The sequence below is a fragment of the Paramormyrops kingsleyae genome, chromosome 11 (assembly GCF_048594095.1).
Source record: "Paramormyrops kingsleyae isolate MSU_618 chromosome 11, PKINGS_0.4, whole genome shotgun sequence".
Lineage (NCBI taxonomy): Eukaryota > Metazoa > Chordata > Actinopteri > Osteoglossiformes > Mormyridae > Paramormyrops > Paramormyrops kingsleyae.
In genome coordinates, this window is record NC_132807.1 from 17,834,954 (window position 1) to 17,856,862 (window position 21,909).

The 21,909-nt window shown below is 48.2% G+C and overlaps 1 protein-coding gene across 5 annotated transcripts in view; it reads right to left on the minus strand.

Annotated features, from left to right (window-relative positions):
* Window positions 1-21,909, minus strand: part of vps13c (vacuolar protein sorting 13 homolog C) — a 58,498-nt gene that overhangs the window by 12,197 nt on the left and 24,392 nt on the right. For 4 of the 5 annotated variants that reach the window (XM_072718166.1, XM_072718165.1, XM_072718164.1 and 1 more), the window contains 38 exons: window positions 21,619-21,719; window positions 21,278-21,431; window positions 21,016-21,095; window positions 20,789-20,848; window positions 18,757-18,901; window positions 18,253-18,369; window positions 18,046-18,149; window positions 17,048-17,215; window positions 15,280-15,584; window positions 14,972-15,119; window positions 14,702-14,813; window positions 14,423-14,562; window positions 14,158-14,314; window positions 13,640-13,719; window positions 13,339-13,398; window positions 12,035-12,191; window positions 11,533-11,652; window positions 11,317-11,420; window positions 11,060-11,227; window positions 10,374-10,678; window positions 10,095-10,242; window positions 9,416-9,563; window positions 9,097-9,215; window positions 8,390-8,559; window positions 7,824-8,077; window positions 6,995-7,218; window positions 6,817-6,909; window positions 5,777-6,142; window positions 5,481-5,570; window positions 5,233-5,388; window positions 4,458-4,722; window positions 4,030-4,190; window positions 3,677-3,798; window positions 3,080-3,377; window positions 2,243-2,632; window positions 1,096-1,200; window positions 830-994; window positions 615-740 (listed from right to left, as the gene is read on the minus strand). In XM_072718166.1, the coding sequence (XP_072574267.1) occupies window positions 615-740; window positions 830-994; window positions 1,096-1,200; window positions 2,243-2,632; window positions 3,080-3,377; window positions 3,677-3,798; window positions 4,030-4,190; window positions 4,458-4,722; window positions 5,233-5,388; window positions 5,481-5,570; window positions 5,777-6,142; window positions 6,817-6,909; window positions 6,995-7,218; window positions 7,824-8,077; window positions 8,390-8,559; window positions 9,097-9,215; window positions 9,416-9,563; window positions 10,095-10,242; window positions 10,374-10,678; window positions 11,060-11,227; window positions 11,317-11,420; window positions 11,533-11,652; window positions 12,035-12,191; window positions 13,339-13,398; window positions 13,640-13,719; window positions 14,158-14,314; window positions 14,423-14,562; window positions 14,702-14,813; window positions 14,972-15,119; window positions 15,280-15,584; window positions 17,048-17,215; window positions 18,046-18,149; window positions 18,253-18,369; window positions 18,757-18,901; window positions 20,789-20,848; window positions 21,016-21,095; window positions 21,278-21,431; window positions 21,619-21,719 (6,185 nt within the window). Of the gene's footprint in view, window positions 1-614; window positions 741-829; window positions 995-1,095; window positions 1,201-2,242; window positions 2,633-3,079; window positions 3,378-3,676; window positions 3,799-4,029; window positions 4,191-4,457; window positions 4,723-5,232; window positions 5,389-5,480; window positions 5,571-5,776; window positions 6,143-6,816; window positions 6,910-6,994; window positions 7,219-7,823; window positions 8,078-8,389; window positions 8,560-9,096; window positions 9,216-9,415; window positions 9,564-10,094; window positions 10,243-10,373; window positions 10,679-11,059; window positions 11,228-11,316; window positions 11,421-11,532; window positions 11,653-12,034; window positions 12,192-13,338; window positions 13,399-13,639; window positions 13,720-14,157; window positions 14,315-14,422; window positions 14,563-14,701; window positions 14,814-14,971; window positions 15,120-15,279; window positions 15,585-16,394; window positions 16,431-17,047; window positions 17,216-18,045; window positions 18,150-18,252; window positions 18,370-18,756; window positions 18,902-20,788; window positions 20,849-21,015; window positions 21,096-21,277; window positions 21,432-21,618; window positions 21,720-21,909 lie in introns of all 5 variants that reach the window. The other variant, XM_072718168.1, reaches the window with a different exon arrangement.

Here is a 21,909-nt window from a genome sequence, read left to right on the forward strand (position 1 = left end):
ATAAAACATTAAAGCATCTTCTTTTGACAGTCATAAGGCATCACAGTGTTCATTATAATACTTCATAAGCTCCAATGAAGCTCTCATCTATAATGCATTATAGATACCTTCATAATGCATTATAATGGTTACAGTAGGAATTAAGGATGCTTTGTACTGCATTATCAAGGCATCTATAGTGCATAGATGAGAGTTTCATAAAGCATTCATAATGCATAATAAACATGGCTATAATGTGTTATGCCTATTTGCAAAAATCTATAGGCATGAGTTTGACACTGAGCTTTTTCAATGTATTAAGCGTTATGAATGCATTCATAAATGCTTATAGACATGGTATCCATGTAAAGTGTTACCATAAATGTTTTATGGGATCAGCTTATTGCCCAAAATGTCTTACATGACAAACACAGGCTAACTCTCTCTGCTCCATCACTGTACTCTTATGTCATACACCTTCCATGTCCACCTATACTGCACCACGCACCCTCCTGTCATTTGTTTGTATGTTTATGGGAAGGGGGGCTGTTGGGCTGGGGAGTTATTTTTGTGACGCTGCTGGACGGCTACGTCTTCAGCCTCACGGGGATGGGGTGACAGTGACAGTGACCCACCGTGTCCATGCTGAGCAGGGTGCCGCTGTCCTGCTTGGTGAAGAAGAAGGACTTGGAGGAAGACTCAGAGCCCACGACCCGGACGCAGAGCTTCCCGGTGGAAGACTCGGGCCAGAGAGGAAGACACTGCAGCGGGGGCAGGGGAGGATGGATATTCAGAGACAAGGCCGCTTCTCGCGGAGGATGCTGGGGCTTTAATCTCCCGCCCACTCTACCTCTTCAGAGCCCACATAGTGCCAGCGCTCGTTCACGGTGGTCGGGTCACTCGGAACCTCGCCCACCTCCAGCTCGTAGGAGGACCTGTTTACCAACGTGTAGAAGGGGCTCATGGTGACGATGCGGCTCAGGTTGAAGCTACTCATCTGGATGCTGACGCCCACCTGAAAGAGGATGTTACATCATCAATGAAGACGAAAGCCATAACCAATCGAACGACGATTGCAAGACATGGCGAATCAATCACAGATCCAGAATGCCTTACCAAGTAATCCATATTGCTGGCGGGACACTTCACACATCCATAACTTCCCACTGTGTCCAAGGAAAAGCCCTCAGACCAGCTGCTGGTGGAGACGCACAGCTGCAGCTGAAAGTGCAAGTAAATCACAATGGCATCAGTGCCATGGACGGGCAGTGATGGAGTACCAATAGTAGGGCTGGGCGATATCATATTGATATTATATCGCACATGCGCAATAATCACCAGGGTTTCAGATGACAGTGTATCCTTATGTTTAATAAACATGTCGGACTTTAAGCTGCAAAAAGTACCACAAGTCTTTAACTTGTTTATCCACAAGATCTCCTCTTTTTAAAGATGTGGCTGCCGAGCTGTTCCTTTCTTCACCACCACTTCAGTGAACATCGCATTGAAGTATACAAAACCATAGTATACCAGAACAGTATTATGTGGTGTGTCCCACTACAGTACATATCACACTGGAGTATACCAAACCATAGTATACCAGAACAGTATAATGTGGTGTGCTCCACTAACGGAATTTAATAAACAAAGATACACAAGTTTATACAGTTTGCTAACTTTTGGGTGTCACAAGACACATCTTATTAATATTTTTGCCATACTACCATACTACTAATCTGGTTAACAAATTGTGGGGGTAAATAAATGTCTGCATAGTAACAAGCGGGCATCCGGCCAAATGCTTCACCTGTCATCTGAAACGCTAGTGATCATTGCGCATTTGTGATATGATATCGGAAGTGTATTTTTTTGGGTTGTTTGTGGGAGGTGATTGGTGTGAGCTGAGGAGTGTCCCTATAGTTCCCAGAAGGCCACTGGCCTCAATTAGGGGGGGGGGGGGGGGACAGCATGGAGTAAGGCTGGAGATGCTGGTGTAGAGGTGGGGGTCTAAGCACAGTAGCCCGCATCCCTGTTATTACGGTGTTTTTCCTCTAGTTGTATCTGATAGACTTTATGCTTGGGTTTTGTTTTATTTGTTTTGTGCAATTATTTCAATTGTTTTCTATGGGAAAGGAAGAAATAAATATTACAGTTTGCACTACCTATGATCTCCTCCTCTGCCTCTATCCACTACCCATCTTTCCAATTAGCATTAGCAGAACAGTGCACATAAAGAGCTTGGGAGGTGGGGGGCAGCTAATACCTTGTTCTTGCTGAAGAGGTTCTTCTTTTTGAAGGAGAAGAGGATGACATCGCGGAAATCGGCGGGGTGCTTGACATGCACGTCCTCGGCCCGGTACTGCAGCACGCGCGAGGTCTTGTTGATTATCCAGTATGGACTGAAGACGGAGAGCACGAGGCGGCCGCCCACACGTGACACATGCACGCTCACATCCACCGTGAGCTTCTCGGCGGAGTCGCACGAGAAGCACACGGGGAAGAACTCTGCCATGGCCGGGTGTATCTTCACGTGGCTGTTCCAGTTGCGGCCCTGGTACCGCATGAGCACCAGCTCCATGATCTCGCCACCAATGCGAGCATTGAGCACGTCGGCCGCGCTCCCCTCGTGCAGCTCGTAGGTCTCTGCTGACCCCTAGAGGCCCGGCACAAACACGCTGTAAGAGCGAGCAAGACGGCACGAGCTATTTTCAAGTAGAAGGTGTTTTATTAAGTTCATTTAAAGCAGCGGGTCTCAGACTTGAATAAACTGGAGGCCACTGGCTTGGGGAGCTTTACCCAAGGGGGGGGTCGTTCAAGCTTAGTTTTTTTTTTTTGAGCCGAAAGAGAAAAGGAAGGGTGGATTTTTTTGGGGAGGGCAGGGGACGCAATGGTGGAATGTTGTTACATCATTTTTTATTCTCTGTATTAAATGAAAGACAGATCGATCTGTGGACCAAATTTAATTAAGTAAATTAAAAATATGTGGCAGGCTGTATGAACCTGTCTGTAGCCTGAGGGCTGGCACTTTGAGACCTCTGCTTTAAAGGGTGAAAAAACAGCGACAGCGAGACGGGCAGAGGAGTGAGGGTATGGCCTTCACCTCCAGCAGGAAACGGATGGAATACGGCAGCAGGTTGCGCAGCGTGACGGAGGGGTGCAGGTGGATGATGTAGGCGGGGTCCCAGTCGTCCCCACCCTGACAGGAAATGAAGCTCAGGTCGTCGGGCACGGCCAGCGTGTTGACCACCAGTGGCAGGAGGGGGCTCTCACTGGCCGGGCACTGCAGCACCGACTGCACCTCCGAGCTGCAGTGCACCTGCTCCTTCCAGGAGATGCAGGTGGACGACTCACGGTACTGACCCTCCAGGGGCCCCGTGGGTATCAGGAAAAGCTGGCACCTGCGGCGACACCAAGCACGACCCCGTGAGAGACGAACAGCAAGCAGAGGTGGTGTCCACCATCACTCAAACCAAACATCTGCGTGAGGCCCCCTGCTGGCCGCAAACAATCACTGCACTAAATATTAAATACACACATTCCTCATGCAGGAGATGCTGAAGTAGCATGTTATGCTAACCAGCTAGCTATGATCTTCTGAGTCAACTCGTTAGCTATTCATTTAGCTTTGTAAGTTGGGCTTCAAACACAGTAAACGTCTACAGTGCAGGGATCTGGGACAAGTGACAATTCGAGGTACCGGTACGAGTCGAGGGCAACGTGGAGCTCCTTCTCGGGATCTGCGACACCGATGTGAGTCAGGCCTTGGAACGTCGGGCAGTATTTCAAGATGGCGAAAGGCACGGAGAAATGGTTCTTAATCTAGAATGGAAACAGAAAACATACATTATGGGTCTGCCTGCCCGATCAGGATCGACGCTCCGCTGTCTTCTGGCATTCATTCTCTCTCTTCCCCGTTTCATGCACCATTCTGTATAAATAAGGCAGCAATGGACTGCCACGCCGTCCTGTCAACCGTGGTGTGAAAGGCGCTATATAAAAATGAACTGATTTGACTTTAGCAAGATACTGTAAAGAGCCTACAGTCCTCACCTGCAGTGGTGAGCGCACTGTTATGACTTTGTTGCCCTCTGTGGCGTCTATCTGCACCAGCACAGACACTGCCTCCTGCTGGTTGGGGCTGCGGACATTGTACAGCCTCCGTCCGGGTCTATCCACGGGGATGTTCGCCACCTCACTGTAGCCAGTGGGAACTGAAGCGTTCGAAATATTCACACAGACACAGAAGACAGAAAAATACACACTTAGATGTACCAAACAGGACTGCCAACCAGAATCACCGACATGCTGAAATCTGACGTGGACATCATGAAGATTTTGCTGGTAAAAGCCAATGTTTACAGTGAATGTTTGCTGTGGCAGGAAGCCAGCGTTTGATTGTTTGGATTCCTTCCCCCCCCCAATGTGGAAACTTCCGGAAACTAACGGCACGTCTGAAGAAAGGTGTGAGAGGTGCTGACCAAGGCTGAGGTTGAAGAGACAGCTCTCCTGGCGCTGCAGGGCGGACAGCTTGCCACGGCCCAATGGCTCGAAGACGGAATGTTCCAGATCGACGCTCTTGCCCACCCCCACCTCGTGCAGCTTGCCTACGGATGGCGAGCCCACCACGCGCAGGTTGGCGCCGTGCTGCACGAGGAGTGGGATGCCCAGGGCGTTGCGGATGGTAAAGTGGGCCTTCTCTTTCAGAGAGTGGTCAAAGGTCGACGCTGTTCCCTCAGAGAACGCCTGTGCAACATTGCCAAGGAAGATATGTCGTTAAAAAGGCAAATCGTCGGTTGCGAGCAACTGGTGAACGAGGCATCAACCTAATCAGGCCTACACTATTCTTCATTACAGCACCACAAGAAGGTGACCATCAGTGCGGTGACCTTGGTCAACAGGGGGCGCCCAAGCCTCAGGGAGCCCCACAAAAATGTGTGGCTTGAGTGGTGGTAAATATCTCTGCTTTTCCACACAACAAAGTTCCTGCGACATCCACAGAAGCTCATGTCTGTAGAGGCCCCAGCTGTCTGTTAAGAATCACCAGACAGCGGGACCTGGCAAAATAGGCAGAGTCAGGAGACGGGCTCAGTTTGCCGGAAGTCTCTGCAGCATGGTGATAAGAACTTATCAATCCAAACATCAGCAGCGGCAGGAATGCTATCGGCTTCCATGCCAGTATGTGATGTGGATACAGGACTTTCACGCTGCCCTGTTTTAAAATGCTTCCCGTATGACAGGTCGGTCTCGGCGTACCTGTGCTAAGTTGGAGAAGACGTTGAGGCTGCACTTGGACATGGTGATGTTCATGGTGTCCTTCGAGCAAATGCTAATGGCGGTTTGGGGTTCGGAGATTACCATGAAGTCATCTCCAGGAATCGGACTTCTGTCTTGTAATGGATTGTTCTTCACCTGTGTAGAGAGCATGATTCACAACATGAAATTCACGCTGAAAGAAGCCGGCACGTGACGTCATTACTGACATGGAGCTGAGGAGGCCACACCTCTAATTTGAGGTTCCAGCGACGCGTTCCGTTCTCCACCCTCTCGATGAGAGGCTCCCAAACAGCATGACTCTCGTTGAAGTAATTGACCTGATGGAGGCACCAGAGAGCAAACACTCAAATTTCGAACTCACCAACATTGAACAAATGTCTACATCTATGGTTTTGAGAACCAAGGATGACCAAACTATATTCAGGCCAATCAATCCAATTAAAAATGACATTACATGCATCATGATTACGTAATCCATCCTTCACATCTCAAACACAGACCAGGGTCTATCGGCACTCCTCACCTCCAAAGTCATGTCTGCGCTGATGTTCAGGTAGGAGGACCAATTCTTGGCTGTTCCACACAGGGAGGACTCTGCTAAGAGTAAGGGCATGGTGCGATGGCCCATACCGGACTCCAAGGTCACCTGCACGACCTTGACGTCCACCCTAAAGCTCTCGCCGGCGTTCCTGCTGGGCTGCTCTCTGAAGTTCTCCGTCATTTCATGAGCAGAATCCACCCCTAGGAACCAGTAGTTGCACTGATGTATGTTCATGACGGACCAGAGGTTGCTGATGTTGACGGCCTTCTCCTCGCCTTGGTCTTCCTTGGGTTTGGGGCTCATGGCTGCCATGATGGTCATGACGGTGTTGAGGATGACCGGGGAGATCTGAGAAAAGAGGCCCGGCATTTTAGGTGGTTCCTTAAATTTTCATTAGGGCTGTCAAAGTTAACCTGTTACCGTGTCAGCTTTGGTCCTAAAGTCAGAATTCTTTATTATTTCTTTGATTGTTCATCAGTTTTTATAACTCAGTAAAAGAACAGTACAAGTAAAGATTTTTAAACAGAATTTAATTTCTATACTGAATATACAGACTGTAATATCTTTTTTTGATGGTATTGTAACTTGATTCTTATTGCGATTAAAATGTCAAGCTGTGTCAGATTGCAGTGTAAAAAATAATTGTTAGCTTTTGAGTAGGCTTGAGCATAATTGTTTTCTTTGTGTAATAATGGTTGTAATTTTCATTAATTTATTGTTCTTTATTTCATTAATTTTATCTAAGAATATTTATTGTCTTTCATTATGGTCTGTACAGAACTTCTGTTGTTTTAAATGTGTTATATAAACAAACTGACTTGACAGCCCTATGAATAAGCATTGCTTACACTCTTTTCCCACTAGGGTATGAAAATTAAAGCATTAGAATTTAAACACAAAGACATTATACTGTGGCTTTAAGATGAACACATTGACTTTGATCTAATTTTTATTATTCTGGTACTTAATTAGCCATCCAAATACGGACATTTTGAGAGAGAGACATGTTCAGGTTCTTCTACCTTAACAATGACCTCCTCCACAGTCAAAAAGCCGGTCAGTGGTTTGTCTGTAGACATTGACGTTTCCAGGACCACAGAACACGGACGAAGTACCTGCGAGACCAGAGACAATATCCACTCACTGAGAACGAGTTCAAACTCTGCTTTAATGTCATCGAGATGAAGATCAGACTCTCACCGTGGTGACGGCCTTGTCCTCCTTGCTCCTGATGAAGGGGCAGGCCAGGACTTTGAGCTCCTTCAGGTTGGCCTTCATGGTCTGAGAACCTTCCTGAGATACCAAGTTGAAGTTGCACTGAAAGGAGGCGATCAATGCTGGGGCGTCGGCCTTCATGAGGTTAGCCACAAACACCACTTCTGGGTCCAGCACCACAGCCTGGACCGTCATCTTTGGCCCCGAAGCTGGAAGGCAGGAAGGACGGAAGGAAGGAAAGAATCAGTTAAGGTAGCATGCTAAATACAGGGTTTTTAAGAATGGTTTCTACGAATTACAATTCAGAATCACCCACTGCGGCAGATTCAAACTCAACTGGCATACGAATGAAAATGCAGATGATTTGTGCCCCACTGATGACCCTCACCTAATTGTGTTTTACCAGACCAGTCACATGGATCCACCTCAATGCAAAACAGAAGCCCTGGAATCAGGAACATTTCTCATGTGTGGTTCCCCATTGGTGGAATGAACTGCTGAACCACATTAATTCAGACTCTCTCTCCAACTTCAAGAAATGCCTCAAGATCAGCTCAAGGAATTCTTCTACTAGCCGATTACCCTCCACGTTCCCTGAATGCTCTTAATGTTGCAATCTCTGCTGATTTGAATGGCAGTCTTGTTAGGTTCTTGCTTTGTCTGGTAGATGTTGTGTATCTCCTACTCTAACACTGCTCACACTTGTACCTGGGCGATCACTGGAAGCTCAGCCTAGCTGCACTTATGCCAAGCTGTATGTTTGTACTGTGACACACAGGAACCAGCGGTCTGGTTCTGAATGACCCACGCTCACATGCTTTGGGTTCCGCGCTGCTCTTTGGCTCGGAGATTTGCCTGAGCGGCAGCTGGCCACCCCGGTCGGGCACCGCCGCCGGGCTCTGGGGCATGGCCTGGATGAAGAAGTCGGCCACCGCCATGAGGAACTCCACGCTGGCGCACACGTAGAGCTTCTGGAGGACGGCCACCACGCTGCGCTCGCCATCCCGCTCGGAGTACGTGACGTCAATCATCTTGTCGCCGCTGCTCTCGGCCTGCTTACCCACCATCCTGTGGGGTCATGAAAGATAATGTGGTCAAAGGTCAGGAGTGGAATAAATTACGGGGACCCCATATTAGCAGGAATGCGGCCCGGAATTCCATCACTAACTAAAGCTAATTGCTGTGTAAACACAGTATAATCTAGTCACAGTATAACCTGAGATAATTCATTGAATTTGAATGGATTATTATGGTTCGCCTGCACATCCAACTATTTTTCTTATTTCTCTGCAGCAAGGAGATTCGATAGCCGCCACCAGTCTCAGAACGTCCTCAGAGAATCTCTCAATGTGACTCCTCAGCAGGAAGATTCTGGGTTACCTTGAAGTTACCCTCTGGATCCCAGTCCTCCTGTCATCTAGGGTACATGTGGTGAGGATGGTGGAGACCTCCAAGGCACCGCTGCTGAACATTTTCCCTGATGCCTTCATTAAATGCAAGGTTAACTCCCCCAGGCAGAGAGATTCCTGGTGCTGGCTGATTGGCGCCACCTAGTGGAGGGAGTGGAGGAAACATCATCACCGGGCCTAAGCATGATGTTAGACAGCGAAGTAAAGACCCCCGACAGCATGGCATGAAATGTCTATAATAAAAGGGAGGCACACATTTTGTATTTACATATTAGTTATTAAGCAGATACTTTTCTTAAAAGCAGGGTCAGACGGTCCTTGGAGCAAATGGGGGTTAAGGGTTTTGCACCCAAAAGTAAAATTAGTCTGCCAACCTCTGGGATTTGAACCAGCAACCTTCTGGTGACAGACACAGTGTCCTAACTCAATGAGCCACACATCGCTTCCATTAATGTCCAAGAAGCAAACCACTAGATTACCAGCAGATATTTGAAATATTTGAACCATATGATTATATTAATCAACAAGCCCTGGTTTCATCCTCTTTGTAGGATGCCTGGATGTACATGTTGGCAGCCCCAAAACCAACAATACGCTTATCAGAAATGCACCTATACTGACTGTGATTCGCGTGAGCAGCTCTTTGCAGCTGGAAACGGGCAGCGCTGCGGTTTTTACCTGCGTGGGATCATTCCTGAACAGGAGCAGAGTCAGAGCCTCCACATTGAAGTTGAATTTGACGGCGACCAGCGGGTCCTGCTGCTGGTCTGCAGGGTTAGTCTCCGTGCTGATGTCACCTGGGGAACACAGCATGTCACAGCTTACATCTGGGTCACAGCAGCTTCCAGGCGGATTTTTAATAAGACGTCAAAGTTCTACCACAAATGTAAAATAGTCTTCAAACTATTTCTGATGAAATAAATATTTAATGGGACTCAAATAGACCTAAAGGTCTTCGGAAATGGACATCAATATTGTCCTTTCCTGGCGTTCCCACCTTTGGGAGATTCCGGCCGGCGGAGCGACTCCTGCTTCAGCACGACGCCTTCGGACACGTGGCCGTCTGTCGGGACACTGCCGGCTTCCCCAAGATTATCCATTAAGATTTTCAGCAGGACGGACAGGTCCTCCTGGCTCAGAGCCACCTACAGGAAAAGAGGGCAAGAACACGCGTCCTTGACGAGCGAAACACCGTAGGAACAAAGACAAGCCAGAGCCCCAAGCTGGAGGCTTTTAACAGACACCCTGAGACTTTCCATTTCCTGCCTCCATTGGCAGGAGACCACAGAGAGGCGGAACTTCCACAGGGCTGCGACGGTCTCCACGCACCCGATTGGTGACTTACAATAATTTAGCTTAACGATACATAAAGGTCATTCATCAAAACCATTTGCAAATCCCCTGGACCTAAGCTGTATCTCATTACTTGATAATTACATTTTTAAATTTATTTATTTAGCTTTTATTTCAAGTGATGTAAAACCAAGAAAGCAGGGTCAGACAATCCCGGGAGTAACTGGGAGTTCAGGGGCCCAGCAGTGAAATCGCTCTGAAGATCATGGGATTTGAACCAGTGACCTTCTTATCAGAGGTATAGAGTCCTAACCTGCTGTGCCACACACCATTTATTTAACGAGATGCGTGAAGGAACACAGACAGAACTGCAAAGCGATCACCTTCATGGGTTTGAGGTCCCCGTCGACCTCTACGGCGGCCATCTTCTGAAACCAGGAGGCAGCCAGGTTCCGCCGGACGGACAGCAGGAAGTTGACGGGTTCGAGCAGCTCTGTGTTAGGCTTGGCGCCCTCTGTCTGCGGGTAGATCCTGACAAACAATGACAGGCCGGAATCAAACTCAGAGCCATACAAAGTAGGAGGAGCCTGTTTTGCTGCCAGTGGTGGCTTGGAGTGCGGTATGGGGTGGGGGGGGGGTGGGGGGGGGCATGCGGACGGTACCTGCACAGCTTGAGCTGGCTGAGCTGTACGCGCATCTCGTCGATGACAGCAGGAAGGGGGCAGCCCTCCACGGGCAGCAGGGAGAAGCTGTTCCCCACCGTGATCAGCCCCAGGTCCACCTCCACAGCGTCGTGGGACGTGGACGACTGCGGCACCACGATGACGGGGGCCTTCAGCCGGATGTCCATGGAGAGCCGGAAGCTCTTCTGGGCGAGGTCCCTCACGCTGGACGCTGCCTTCTCCGCAGCCTGAGCCGTGGCTGCAGTCAGGGCCTCCTTTGCCATCTGGAAGTTGTTTGTAAAATTCTAATATGGGGGGGGGGGAAAGCAAGAAAGAATATTTATTTTAAATATCAAGTGAAAAATGAGAACTTCTTTCAAGGGGGGGCTGTGTGGCTCAGTCAGATTGGTCCTGTGCCTGTGATCGGAAGGTTACTGGGTCAAATGCCAGGTCCAGCATACCAATGTCACTCAACCCCCAATAACTTCAGGAACCTGCTGCCTCTGCCCTGGGACCCCCAAGTTTGCTCTCACCTGTACATTCTTCTGTGTTTCTCATGGAAAGCAGGACGGGGTAGGTGAAGAGACGATTTCCCCATGGGGGTTAATGTAAAGTATCCCTATCATAAAGCGAAAGTCAACCTAAAGGACAAGTGAGGTAGCAGGACACGGTCCCCACAAACTTACCACAAGAGACATGATGAACTTGTGCAGGTAGACCACCTGGATGCAGCCCACGTTCAGCTTGACTTTGCCGTCCACTTTGGAGGTGTCCGTGTAGCCGCCGCCCTCGGTGGCCTTGGGTGTGAGGCTCAGGCTGAAGCTAAACACCTCGTCTCCCACGATGGAGATGGCCTGCAAGCAAGCGTCAGCCGTGAGTGGTCAATGCAACCGGCGGTGGAGGGGAAGCCATATGCCCCATGCCCCCGCCTGGCCCCACTTGCCTTCTTGTGAATGGTTTTGGGGTCGACGTTGATAACGATGAAATCTCTCAGGCGGGTGGAGATGCGAGTTTGGGTCCCTTGCATCAGTAGTGAGCCATGACAGCCTACGCGGAAGAAAGCCGACACACACGCACTGTCACGATCCTACTATGAGGTCATCATTACCCAGAATCCTCTCCGAGGTCCCAGGCGCAAGACCGCTAGCGGTCGGCCAACCTTGGATCTTAATGTCGGCGATGCTGCCCTTCTCGTCGCACACGAGCACGTTGAAAGCACCCAACTGCATGGCGATCTGCAGATCGACGACATCGCCATCGGAAAGGGTAGGCGCGGGAGCTGTGATGCACGAAACAAAGAAACATGACCTTTGACCTTTCCCTGAACTCCACAGCAGAGCAGGACCAGACAATCTATAAGTAAATTTCACTAGAAGCAGATTGTCTCATGAAAGAGAAGGAAAGAATACATATCTATATATAAATATATGGAGCTGTCACCTTTCATTAGGCTAAAATTCTAAAAATGAAATGCTCCAGTAAACAGCAAAAAGGTAGATCTTCTTATATGCCACAGTATACTTGTACATTCAGGAGCACACGTATAGGTCTCATGTAACTTTCAGATGGGATTTATTTCAGTTGCTTGAGTCACAGCAATCATCTCCAGACAAAATGAAAGCCCGGGTGGCCCTCGGGCTGTCGGCCATAGGGGTATTTACTCGGTTTGGCCACTAGGGCCTTGCTGTCCTCCATCTTCAGCTTCTGCTCTCGTTCTGGGGAGGGCATGGAGCTGAAGGACAGGGCGGCTGACAGGAAGTTAATGGTGGAGAGCAGCGCCTCTGTGTGCAGCATCAGGTCGAGAGATGTGAAAATGACCTGCAGGCAGTGGGGAGGGAGACAGGCATTACGAGGGACGCCTCAGTATGTCACACAGGACCCCGGACTGGGCGGATGGGCACGCCTGAGGCCTCAGCAGAGGGGGTAGGGGGAGGCACATGGGAACAGCATGCAACTGGGGAGTATGAAACATCCACAAACAATCCAAGGTGCATATTAGAGGTCCGGCGATAAATCGATTTTACAGATTAATTTGAATTTACAGTTCAGGACGATGTGTTTTTATGAAAATCGATTTTATTACTTATTTCACAAGCGAGCGCCAAAAGCGGAACTAATGCGACGCACCGTTCTTCACGGGTACATCAGCGCGGCCCATACATACTGTGGAAAAGCTGGGATTCATTAACACGCTTAAAGTTTCTAAAAGTGTTTACAATGCCGTGGTCTGCCATCTCACTTACAAGCATCTTTTTTGGCTTGTCAGATTGCACTTTTAATTTAATTTTAATTTTTACAACTTTATTAATCCCGTGGGAAATTGTTTTTACGGCTCTCTCAACTTGCTCTTTTTGTAAGCAAGCTGTCCGCGAAGGCCAGCCACCCGTAGCGGCGCCCAGGGAGCTGGGGGGGGTTAAGGGCCTTGCTCAAGGACCCGGAGATGTGCGGAGGCTGGGTTTGAACCGGTGAATTTGAAATAAAAGTTAAAACTTGTTTTGAACCATTTATTTGTCATCTGTAGTTTGATTTTGAGTAGGGGAGGGGAAAATCGATTAAAATCGAAAATCGGATTTATTGTGAAAAAAAATCTGAGATTTTATTTTTAGGCCATATCACCCAGCTCTAGTGCATATGCATATAGACTTTAATGCAGAAATGGAAATTTCAAGTCCAGAAATTAAAATCCAAACCAAGATTATGTTACAAACCAACCACTGGTGTACGAAGAGTCTCAGTCACAACCGGTTGGTTGAAGCAAAAGCTTGGTTTGGATTTGTACTTTCATGAACTGAAATGGCCACGTCTGCTTTAATGTATTAATATCCTGAAGACCTGGCCGTATATAACGTAAAATGATGGGGAGCCGGATCAGGCTCCTGGTCATATTTACCTCTCAGGCAAATGACATCGTGACAAATACACAAAGCAGACAAAGCAAGTCGGCACAAGCTGCACCTCCACTTACGTCAATCTTCTGCTCCGTGTTCATGTGAACAGTGGCAAAGTGCGGCCCATTTTTGTCAGCCTGTGGAGGGAGAGAAAGGAGCGAGGGGTGGGGGGAGAAATCAGGGGTGGGGCCTTCCTGACAGCACGCCCGGTACTGTTACCCCAGGAAAAATCCAATGCGAGGGAAACTCCAGCTTCCTACGTTATCACTGCGTCAAACATCTGAAGAAGGTCATGCAAACAAGGCGGCATCTCTGGTAGTTAAAGCAGACCAAACCTTTCCTGAACACAAAGCGGCTTTTCCTGAAGACCAAGCGTACCTTGAGATACTGAACTTTAAGGAGCTCCCCGCCGGACTCCACGGAGGAGCTGACCAGGCTGAGAGGATCCCCGCAGGAGTCTGCAGAACCAAGACATGACACTTCAACACAATGCTGATCTCACAACATACAGGGTGGGCCAAAGTAGCTATACAGCTTTTATTTTACAAAATATTCTATTCTACAAAGTGCAAAGGTATCGTCAAGGTGGCTGCAGTGTGTCACAGTGTCAGGGACAGGCGCCAGGAATGTACCAATGTTGACCAAGAGATTAAACATGACCCAATTAGTACTGTAAAATAAACAAACAGTGTGTACCTACTTTTGCTCCCCCCCCGCAATATTCCCTCATATACCAAGGCAGAGCATTCATATGGTTTTAACATCTATAGGTAAGCACAGTGCTGTGGAGAACCACTGGTAGGGAAACATGGGTCAGGAACCACAACTCTACTGAAATGCGTGTTTTAACATTGCCCCTGCATGGGTAGGGAACCACAAACAGTTGCAGGTTTTACCCGAAAACTCAAGGCACTTCAAGGTGATCTTCTTAATGTAGGTCACAGCTGACATGTCGTACTGCCGCATTCTTGCATCAGTTCCAAAGTGGTCCACGTAGAGCACCAGGAACGGCAGCTCCGTCTGGCCCTGCACCTTCTTCAGCTTCAGCACCACCTAGGAGACCACATGACCGACCCTGAGTGCACAGTGTCATAAGCTCCACTCACAGAACACGAGTCCCAGAAGCTGAGACAGGGAGTGTCTATAGGGAACCGACCAGACCTCTTTGATCTCAAAGTTGACTAGTACATTGATGGTATTTTCACAGCCTTCTCCGTGGGTCACTGGCGGCTTGCTTCCCATCTCCACTGCCGAAGCCGTTGCTGATCTTGGCTGCTCACCGTCCTCCGTTTTGCCTTTCACTGAAAAACATTGATTACGCCTTAATTTCTAGCTGTAGTAAAAAAAAAGCCAGAAGCTCCCCAAAGCTCCCTGAAGCTTCCCATGGCTCCCCGAGGATCCCTGAAGTTCCCCGACCACATGGCAGCATTCTGAGCTCACCTCCTCGGTCAGATGCTCTCGTCATGTCCACTGCTTGCTCTTTACTTCCTTCCCCAATGTTCTCCACAAGGATTTTCATCAGGACACCAAAGTCCTCCTGACCCAGCTCCATCTAGAGAACAAGGACCATCATGTTCACCATAATGTTCACCATACATAATCAAAGCACACCTAATCACATTCATCACTTTCTTTGATTAGCGGTACTCTTCAGCAGCATGTATCAATGACAGACGGGTTTACTGCCCAAGCAGATGCTGTGTCACCTACATTCATGGACTTCAGCACCCCTTGAACTTCTACTCCTGGGATCTTGGTGAACCAGGACGCTGCCAGATTTCGCTTGATGATCAGCTCCAGATTGACAGGCTGCAGAAGCTCGATGTCAGAGTGCGGCGAGTCGTTCTTCAAAGTCGTTCTGAGAAAAGACAGATCGGAGCTAAAGAATCTGGCCACACATGCTGATACTTCACCCACATACATGCGAGCAGCTATGTCCTTGTCAGCATTGTTATGGGGTGACAAGATGCGAGTTTCCAGCACTTGGGAATGTCAGCTGTGATGGTAGGATACTCAACCTGGAGAGCTTGAGCTGCGTGAGCTTCACGTCCATCTTCTCAACCACAGCTGGAAGAGAGAAGCCCTCAGCTTCCATCAAAGAGAAGCTGTTTGCTACAGTGATCAGACCCAGGTCTATCACAAATGCATTGTGGGATGTTGGAGACTGCGGCACCACGATGACGGGGGCCTTCAGCCAAATGTTCATGGAGAGCCGGAAGCTCTTCTGGGCGAGGTCCCTCACGCTGGACGCTGCCTTCTCCGCAGCCTGAGCCGTGGCTGCAGTCAGGGCCTCCTTTGCTGTCTGGAAGTTGTCTATAAATTTCTGCGAAGGAAGAAACCCTCAGGTTATACCCAGAATGTTCCAGCACCGCAGGCAGGGTAGCAAGGCCTGGAGGGAAGATCTTGGCTATATCATATCACGCTTTTGGCCGGTTAGTATCACAAAGCCATGCGGGGTGCGGGGGGCGGGGCTTTAGCGCATCTTCTGTCAAATCACATTTGCGGATGATTGATGCAAATTTGAAGATGGTCACTGGATGCTCAGACATCAAGAAAAGCATAAAAGAAGAATGTAAAAGAAGGTTCATAAGTAGATAAAGAAATGAGGTCCCATATATTCCTCCAGTGTGTTTTTTCTTCAGGATACGTGATACGTTTGAGTGCACACGCATGCAGGCAAACAAAACATAGCATTTTATACAAAACCGTATCAAAAAGGGAATGAACTACAAGATAGCTTCAGAGAACATTGGTATGGCTACGTCTGTTAGGGTCACAGCATTTTTTCCTGTCTATTTAATTAGCTGATGCAAAATATCCCTTTATAAATGGCTGAATCAGGCATGAAAGTGACATGGGATACTAACTGGGTACATTTAAGCCTCTCATTCATCATTTGCACAGATAACAAGCGGATTACTTTAAAACATGAAAGTTTAATATGCAATACATTAGTACGCCTGCAAATTTGCCCTTATATATCATGAGCTCAAAATATGCAGTCTGTTTATTTGTGGATGGAGTTTCTTTTAAAGCTGATTTTTGTTCCGGTACTTTCTCCAGTGCAGTGAGATCATGGGGGCTGCATGATGAAGAATAAATGCAGCTAAGGGTGGCATGCCACAGCCTGTACCTCATTGGGCGAAGGGTACCGATAGCTAAGAGACTCCTGAAAAGAACGAGAGAGATTTAGGGGAAGAGGAACTGAAAAGAGGAAAAAGAAAGAGTAAGCAGAGAAGAAAACAAAACAAAGCAAAAAACACTTCGGAGTCTTTTGTAGGAGGAACCAATGTTTTTGCATCTGCTGAGGTTAACTTGGTGCAATTACATCATCTACAAGTCAATTTTTTTGAACATAAACAAACAGTCTCTTAATACTTTCTGAAGATTTCTGAGATCATTATAGTGCAGGGTTTCCCAATCCAGTTTTCGGGGACCCACAGTCAGTCCATGTTTTTGGTCCCTCCCAGGTCCCTGCCAGACACGCCACATTTTTGCTCCCGGAGCTGGGAGGGAGCTAAAATGTGGACCGTCTGTGGGGCTCTGAGGACCGGACTGGGAAACACTGTTATAATGTAACACAAAGTCAGTTTATCTAAAGTATTCTAAAGTAGTTCATCTACTGAAATAAGACCAGGTCATTACGCACTACAAAGTACAATAAACCTAAGAAAGTAAAGTGCAGAGATAATGTTTGTTCCTGCACGCATTGCTGTTTTTGGTGCGCGAGCTGCAGAGACTGCTGAGCTCAGATCAGCAAGTCTCAGCCACAGACCAGAGACTCACCAGCAGCGAGACGAGGAACTTGTGCAGATAGACGATCTGGATGCAGCCCAGCTTCAGCGTGACCTTCCCGTCCACCTTGGAGGTGTCGGCGTAGCCGTCGCCTTCGGTGGCGTTGGGGTACAGCAACATTTTGAAGCTGAACACCTCACCTCCCACTATGGACACGGCCTAGAGCAGACACACAGACGTAAGGCAGGTCCCATAAGAGTACAGGGAGAACTGCAGATGACAGCAGAAGGGTTCATTGACCAACCCTTCGGAATGCTGAACTCTGCTCAATCAGCCCATTCACGGTCATCCATTCCCACATTACATCCATATACATATTCAGATGGCTATACTCTACAAAGTGTCATAGTGGTTTGACTTGACAAGATGGTCTACATTGCACAGCCAATGAACCGAGCATTTGCTTTTGTACGGCCATCTGTCGGCATCACATGTGGCCTTTTTAGCAACCTCACGCCTATTCTGGCGACCTCCCCACGGTTACCAACGACCTCCCCACGGTTACCAACGACCTTCCTGCAGTTTTCAGCAACCTTCCTGCCTTTTTCAGGGACTTCCCTGCTGTTACCAATGATCTCCCCACCTTTCACGGCGATGTAGTCTGCTTTTTCAGTGACCCTGGCCTTTCTCAGCAACCTCCTCGCCTATTTCAGCGACTTCCCTGCCTTTCCTGGTGACCTCCCTCTCCGCCTTTCTTAGAGACCTCCCTGACTATTTCAGAGACCTCCCTGACTATTTCTTGCCTCTCTTGGCGACCTCCCTGCCTTTCTTGCCGACCTCTGCACCCATTTCAGTGACCTCCCTGCTTTTCTTGACGACCTCCCCGCCTTTTCCGGTGACCTCCCCGCACAATTTTGGCGACCTTCCCACCTTTCCCGGCAATATAGTCGCCTTTTTCGATGGCCTCCCGACTTTTTTTCAGTGACCTCACCGCCTATTTCAGAGACCTCCTTGTCATTCTCGGCGACCACCTTTTTTGGTGATCTCACCTTCTTGTGAATAGTTTTTGGGTCGACGTCTGTCACGACGATGTTTCTCAGCCTCGCAAACACCTCAGTCTCCTTGGCCTGGACTAACACTGATGCATCAATGCCTGTCAAACACAAAACCGGCATCAGAACTAAATCTCAAGCCGACACAAAACCACGGCATCACCGCAATCCAGGCCGGTACCAGCAGCCCACGTGCATTCGCACCCTGCACGATGATGTCAGCGATGCTGTGCCAGTCATCACAGACCACAACTCGAAAGGCGCCCAGTACTGCAAACAGCTTGAAGTTAAATACGTGCTTCTCCTTGGAACCCCTGAACACTGCAAAACACCAAGGAGAAGAAGAAAAGTCAGACGAGGGAGATCAGAAGCAGATGGGTCATTAAGACTAACACCATGAATCAAACTCCACATAACGGTCACGTGACGTCAGACAGATTGTCATACCAGCATCATTTATTAGACATCAAAAGACAAGAAAGGACTTTACAAAAAACTCGGAGAAGCCGCGTTTGTCCTTACGGGGGGATGTGCCTTAGAAAAGGAGCAAAACAACTAATGAATAACGAATAAAATAAATGACAGGTATCTTGAAGCATAACTCTGACATGTCAGAAACACGCATGCAGGTTCTCCGTGCAGCAGGAATACATTCCGTTCTCAGAAACATAAATATGTATGAACACAGCGGGGGGGGGGGGGCTTTACCCAGCTTGCCAGGAGCGTCCTTATCAAGCAGTTTGGTGGCCTCTCTGGGGTCCGTCACCTGCTTGGGCAGAGCCGTGCTGAAGTAGCTCATGGTGGAGAGCAGAGCCCTGGTGTGCATCAGGAAATCCAGCGAGGAGAATTCCACCTGAACGCCGACGCACGATAAGGCATCATTATACAGGCAGTCATACAATTACAGCAAGCTGAACGCCAACACGGGGACCTGAGCACAGCGCACGATAAGGCATCATTATACAGGCAGTCATACAATTACAGCAAGCTGAACGCCAACACGAGGACCTGAGCACAGCGCACGATAAGGCATCATTATACAGGCAGTGATACAATTACAGCAAGCTGAACGCCAACACGGGGACCTGAGCACAGCGCACGATAAGGCATCATTATACAGGTAATCATACAATTACAGCAAGCTGAACGCCAACACGGGGACCTGAGCACAGCGCACGATAAGGCATCATTATACAGGCAGTCATACAATTACAGCAAGCTGAACGCCAACACGGGGACCTGAGCACAGCTCACAATAAGGCATCATTATACAGGCAGTCATACTATTACAGCAAGCTGAACGCCAACACGGGGACCTGAGCACATGCCCCCGATAAGGCATCATTATACAGGCAGTCATACAATTACAGCAAGCTGAACGCCAACACGGGGACCTGAGCACAGCGCACGATAAGGCATCATTATACAGGCAGTCATACAATTACAGCAAGCTGAACGCCAACACGGGGACCTGAGCACAGCGCACGATAAGGCATCATTATACAGGCAGTCATACAATTACAGCAAGCTGAACGCCAACACGGGGACCTGAGCACAGCTCACGATAAGGCATCATTATACAGGTAATCATACAATTACAGCAAGCTGAACGCCAACACGGGGACCTGAGCACAGCTCACGATAAGGCATCATTATACAGGCAGTCATACAATTACAGCAAGCTGAACGCCAACACGGGGACCTGAGCACAGCTCACGATAAGGCATCATTATACAGGTAATCATACAATTACAGCAAGCTGAACGCCAACACGGGGACCTGAGCACAGCGCACGATAAGGCATCATTATACAGGCAGTCATACAATTACAGCAAGCTGAACGCCAACACGGGGACCTGAGCACAGCGCACGATAAAGCATCATTATACAGGTAATCATACAATTATAGCCATCAAATGAAATTACATGCAGTTTACGACTTGTTATTCAGAGTAATTATACATAATTATTTCAAAACAGCTATAAAGATGTCAGGAAATTGGCAAAGAGCAGGTTGGTAATTTTCCCAATTAAAAACACCAACTTAGATACCAAATATCTGCAAAACAGATAAGAACCAAAAATAGACTAATTACACAAGGAACCGATTAACCTATTATTTTTACACTTTTATCAATTTCCATTCATACGTTTTCTGATGATAATGACTAAACTGTTTGTCAAACCTACATACCTATATTATCATTAAATATATGCTAAACATCAGTGGTGTAGTCATTGTTTGAACAGCTAATCTGTTTTTTTTTTTTTTTTCCATCGAAGGCGTCTGAAGGGCATGCAGAGGGCCAAGCTGGAATTAGGGCAGAGAGAGTCACCTTCTGAAATACTAATCCGACTCACTCACTTATAATGCACACCCGATATTCCCACAGACATTTTCAAAAAACATCAGCACCTATCAACCACAAACACACACACAGCGCCGATTACGTTGGAGAATTGAGAAATAAAGCAGTGAAGTGCTTCTTGTGGATCCCACAGTCACGTTTACATTGTCCGGTTACATACGGACCAGCATGACCCTCACAACATGACTAAATTACAGTACCGACTTGTCTGTCAATTCCTCCAGAACTGAATATGTCACCCTGGGATTGCGGTTATTACAGTTATCCCAGGGGACACCCTGGATGGGACGCCAGTCGGTCAAAGGGCACGCGCAGGTACATACACATGCACACGTTCGCGCACACACACACACACACACACACACACCTACCTTTAGTGTTTGTTCAGTGTTATCAAACATGCTCTGGAAATTAGGCCCATTCGTGTCAGCCTGAAAGAAAAAGACAAATGTGTTTACGGTCTCTTGCGTGTTTATCATGGGTTTATTAAATCACAATTACAATGAAATAGAAGGTGCTGGGCTCTGTGGTAAGAGACGATTCAAGTGATATTTTATAGCATTCTGATTGGGGGGGGGGGGGGGGGTCACACACTCACTTTGATGTACTCCACTTTCAGGAGGGGCGACCCGTGCGTATCTGACGAGCTGATTAAGTGCAGAGGCTGGTTTTGGGGGCCTGAAACAAACCAGTGGATGTTAACAGCTTCTCCTTTATGGAATGTTCTGGTAGCATCGTTGACCCTCCCTCATTGGAGCACTTTGACCCAGTTCAGAGGAAAGGCATTAATCTGGCCGTGTTTAATCACGATCCGGATCGTTCACCGCATCACTGAGACGGCCCCAAGGCCCCCCACCAACCTCGCTCCTCACAGTAGTCCAGGCTGATCTTGCACAGGTACGAGGTCACCGTGATGTCATAGGTCCTCATTTTGCCCTCTGTGCCCAGTTGGGACACGTTCAGGGCCAGAATGGTACTCTCCTGCTCCGCCTGCCTCGTGAGCTCCACCAGAACCTGCCGGAAAGAGCGGAATAAGCTGGCAGGAAGCGATACCTCAAAGCCATTGGTCTCGAAACTCCTTCTGACTCATGTGCTCCATCTAAGGTATGAATCAAGGCCCAGAACCTGCACAGGCATGTTTTCAGAAAGGCCAGACGCCATGGATCAATCGGTGTAGTGTGACGTAAGCGGATCGACGTACCGCCTTGACCTCGAACCTGAACTGCAGGTCCGTCAGCTCCTCTGCTGGGGGCACCTGGGACTCGTCACCCAATGCCGTCTCACTGGCGTCCTCCTCCGAATCTGCAGCAAGGCACCGCAGCCATCTCAGCTCACACCAATGCATGCTTCAAATCACACATACCTTAATTCCTTGTATAAATGTGCACAAAAAAAAAAAAAAAAACTCACACCAAAAAAGAAGTGGGACAGTAAAAAAACAGATGTTGCTTAGATAATTATGCAGTGTTAAAACTACTAATTTAACTGGGAA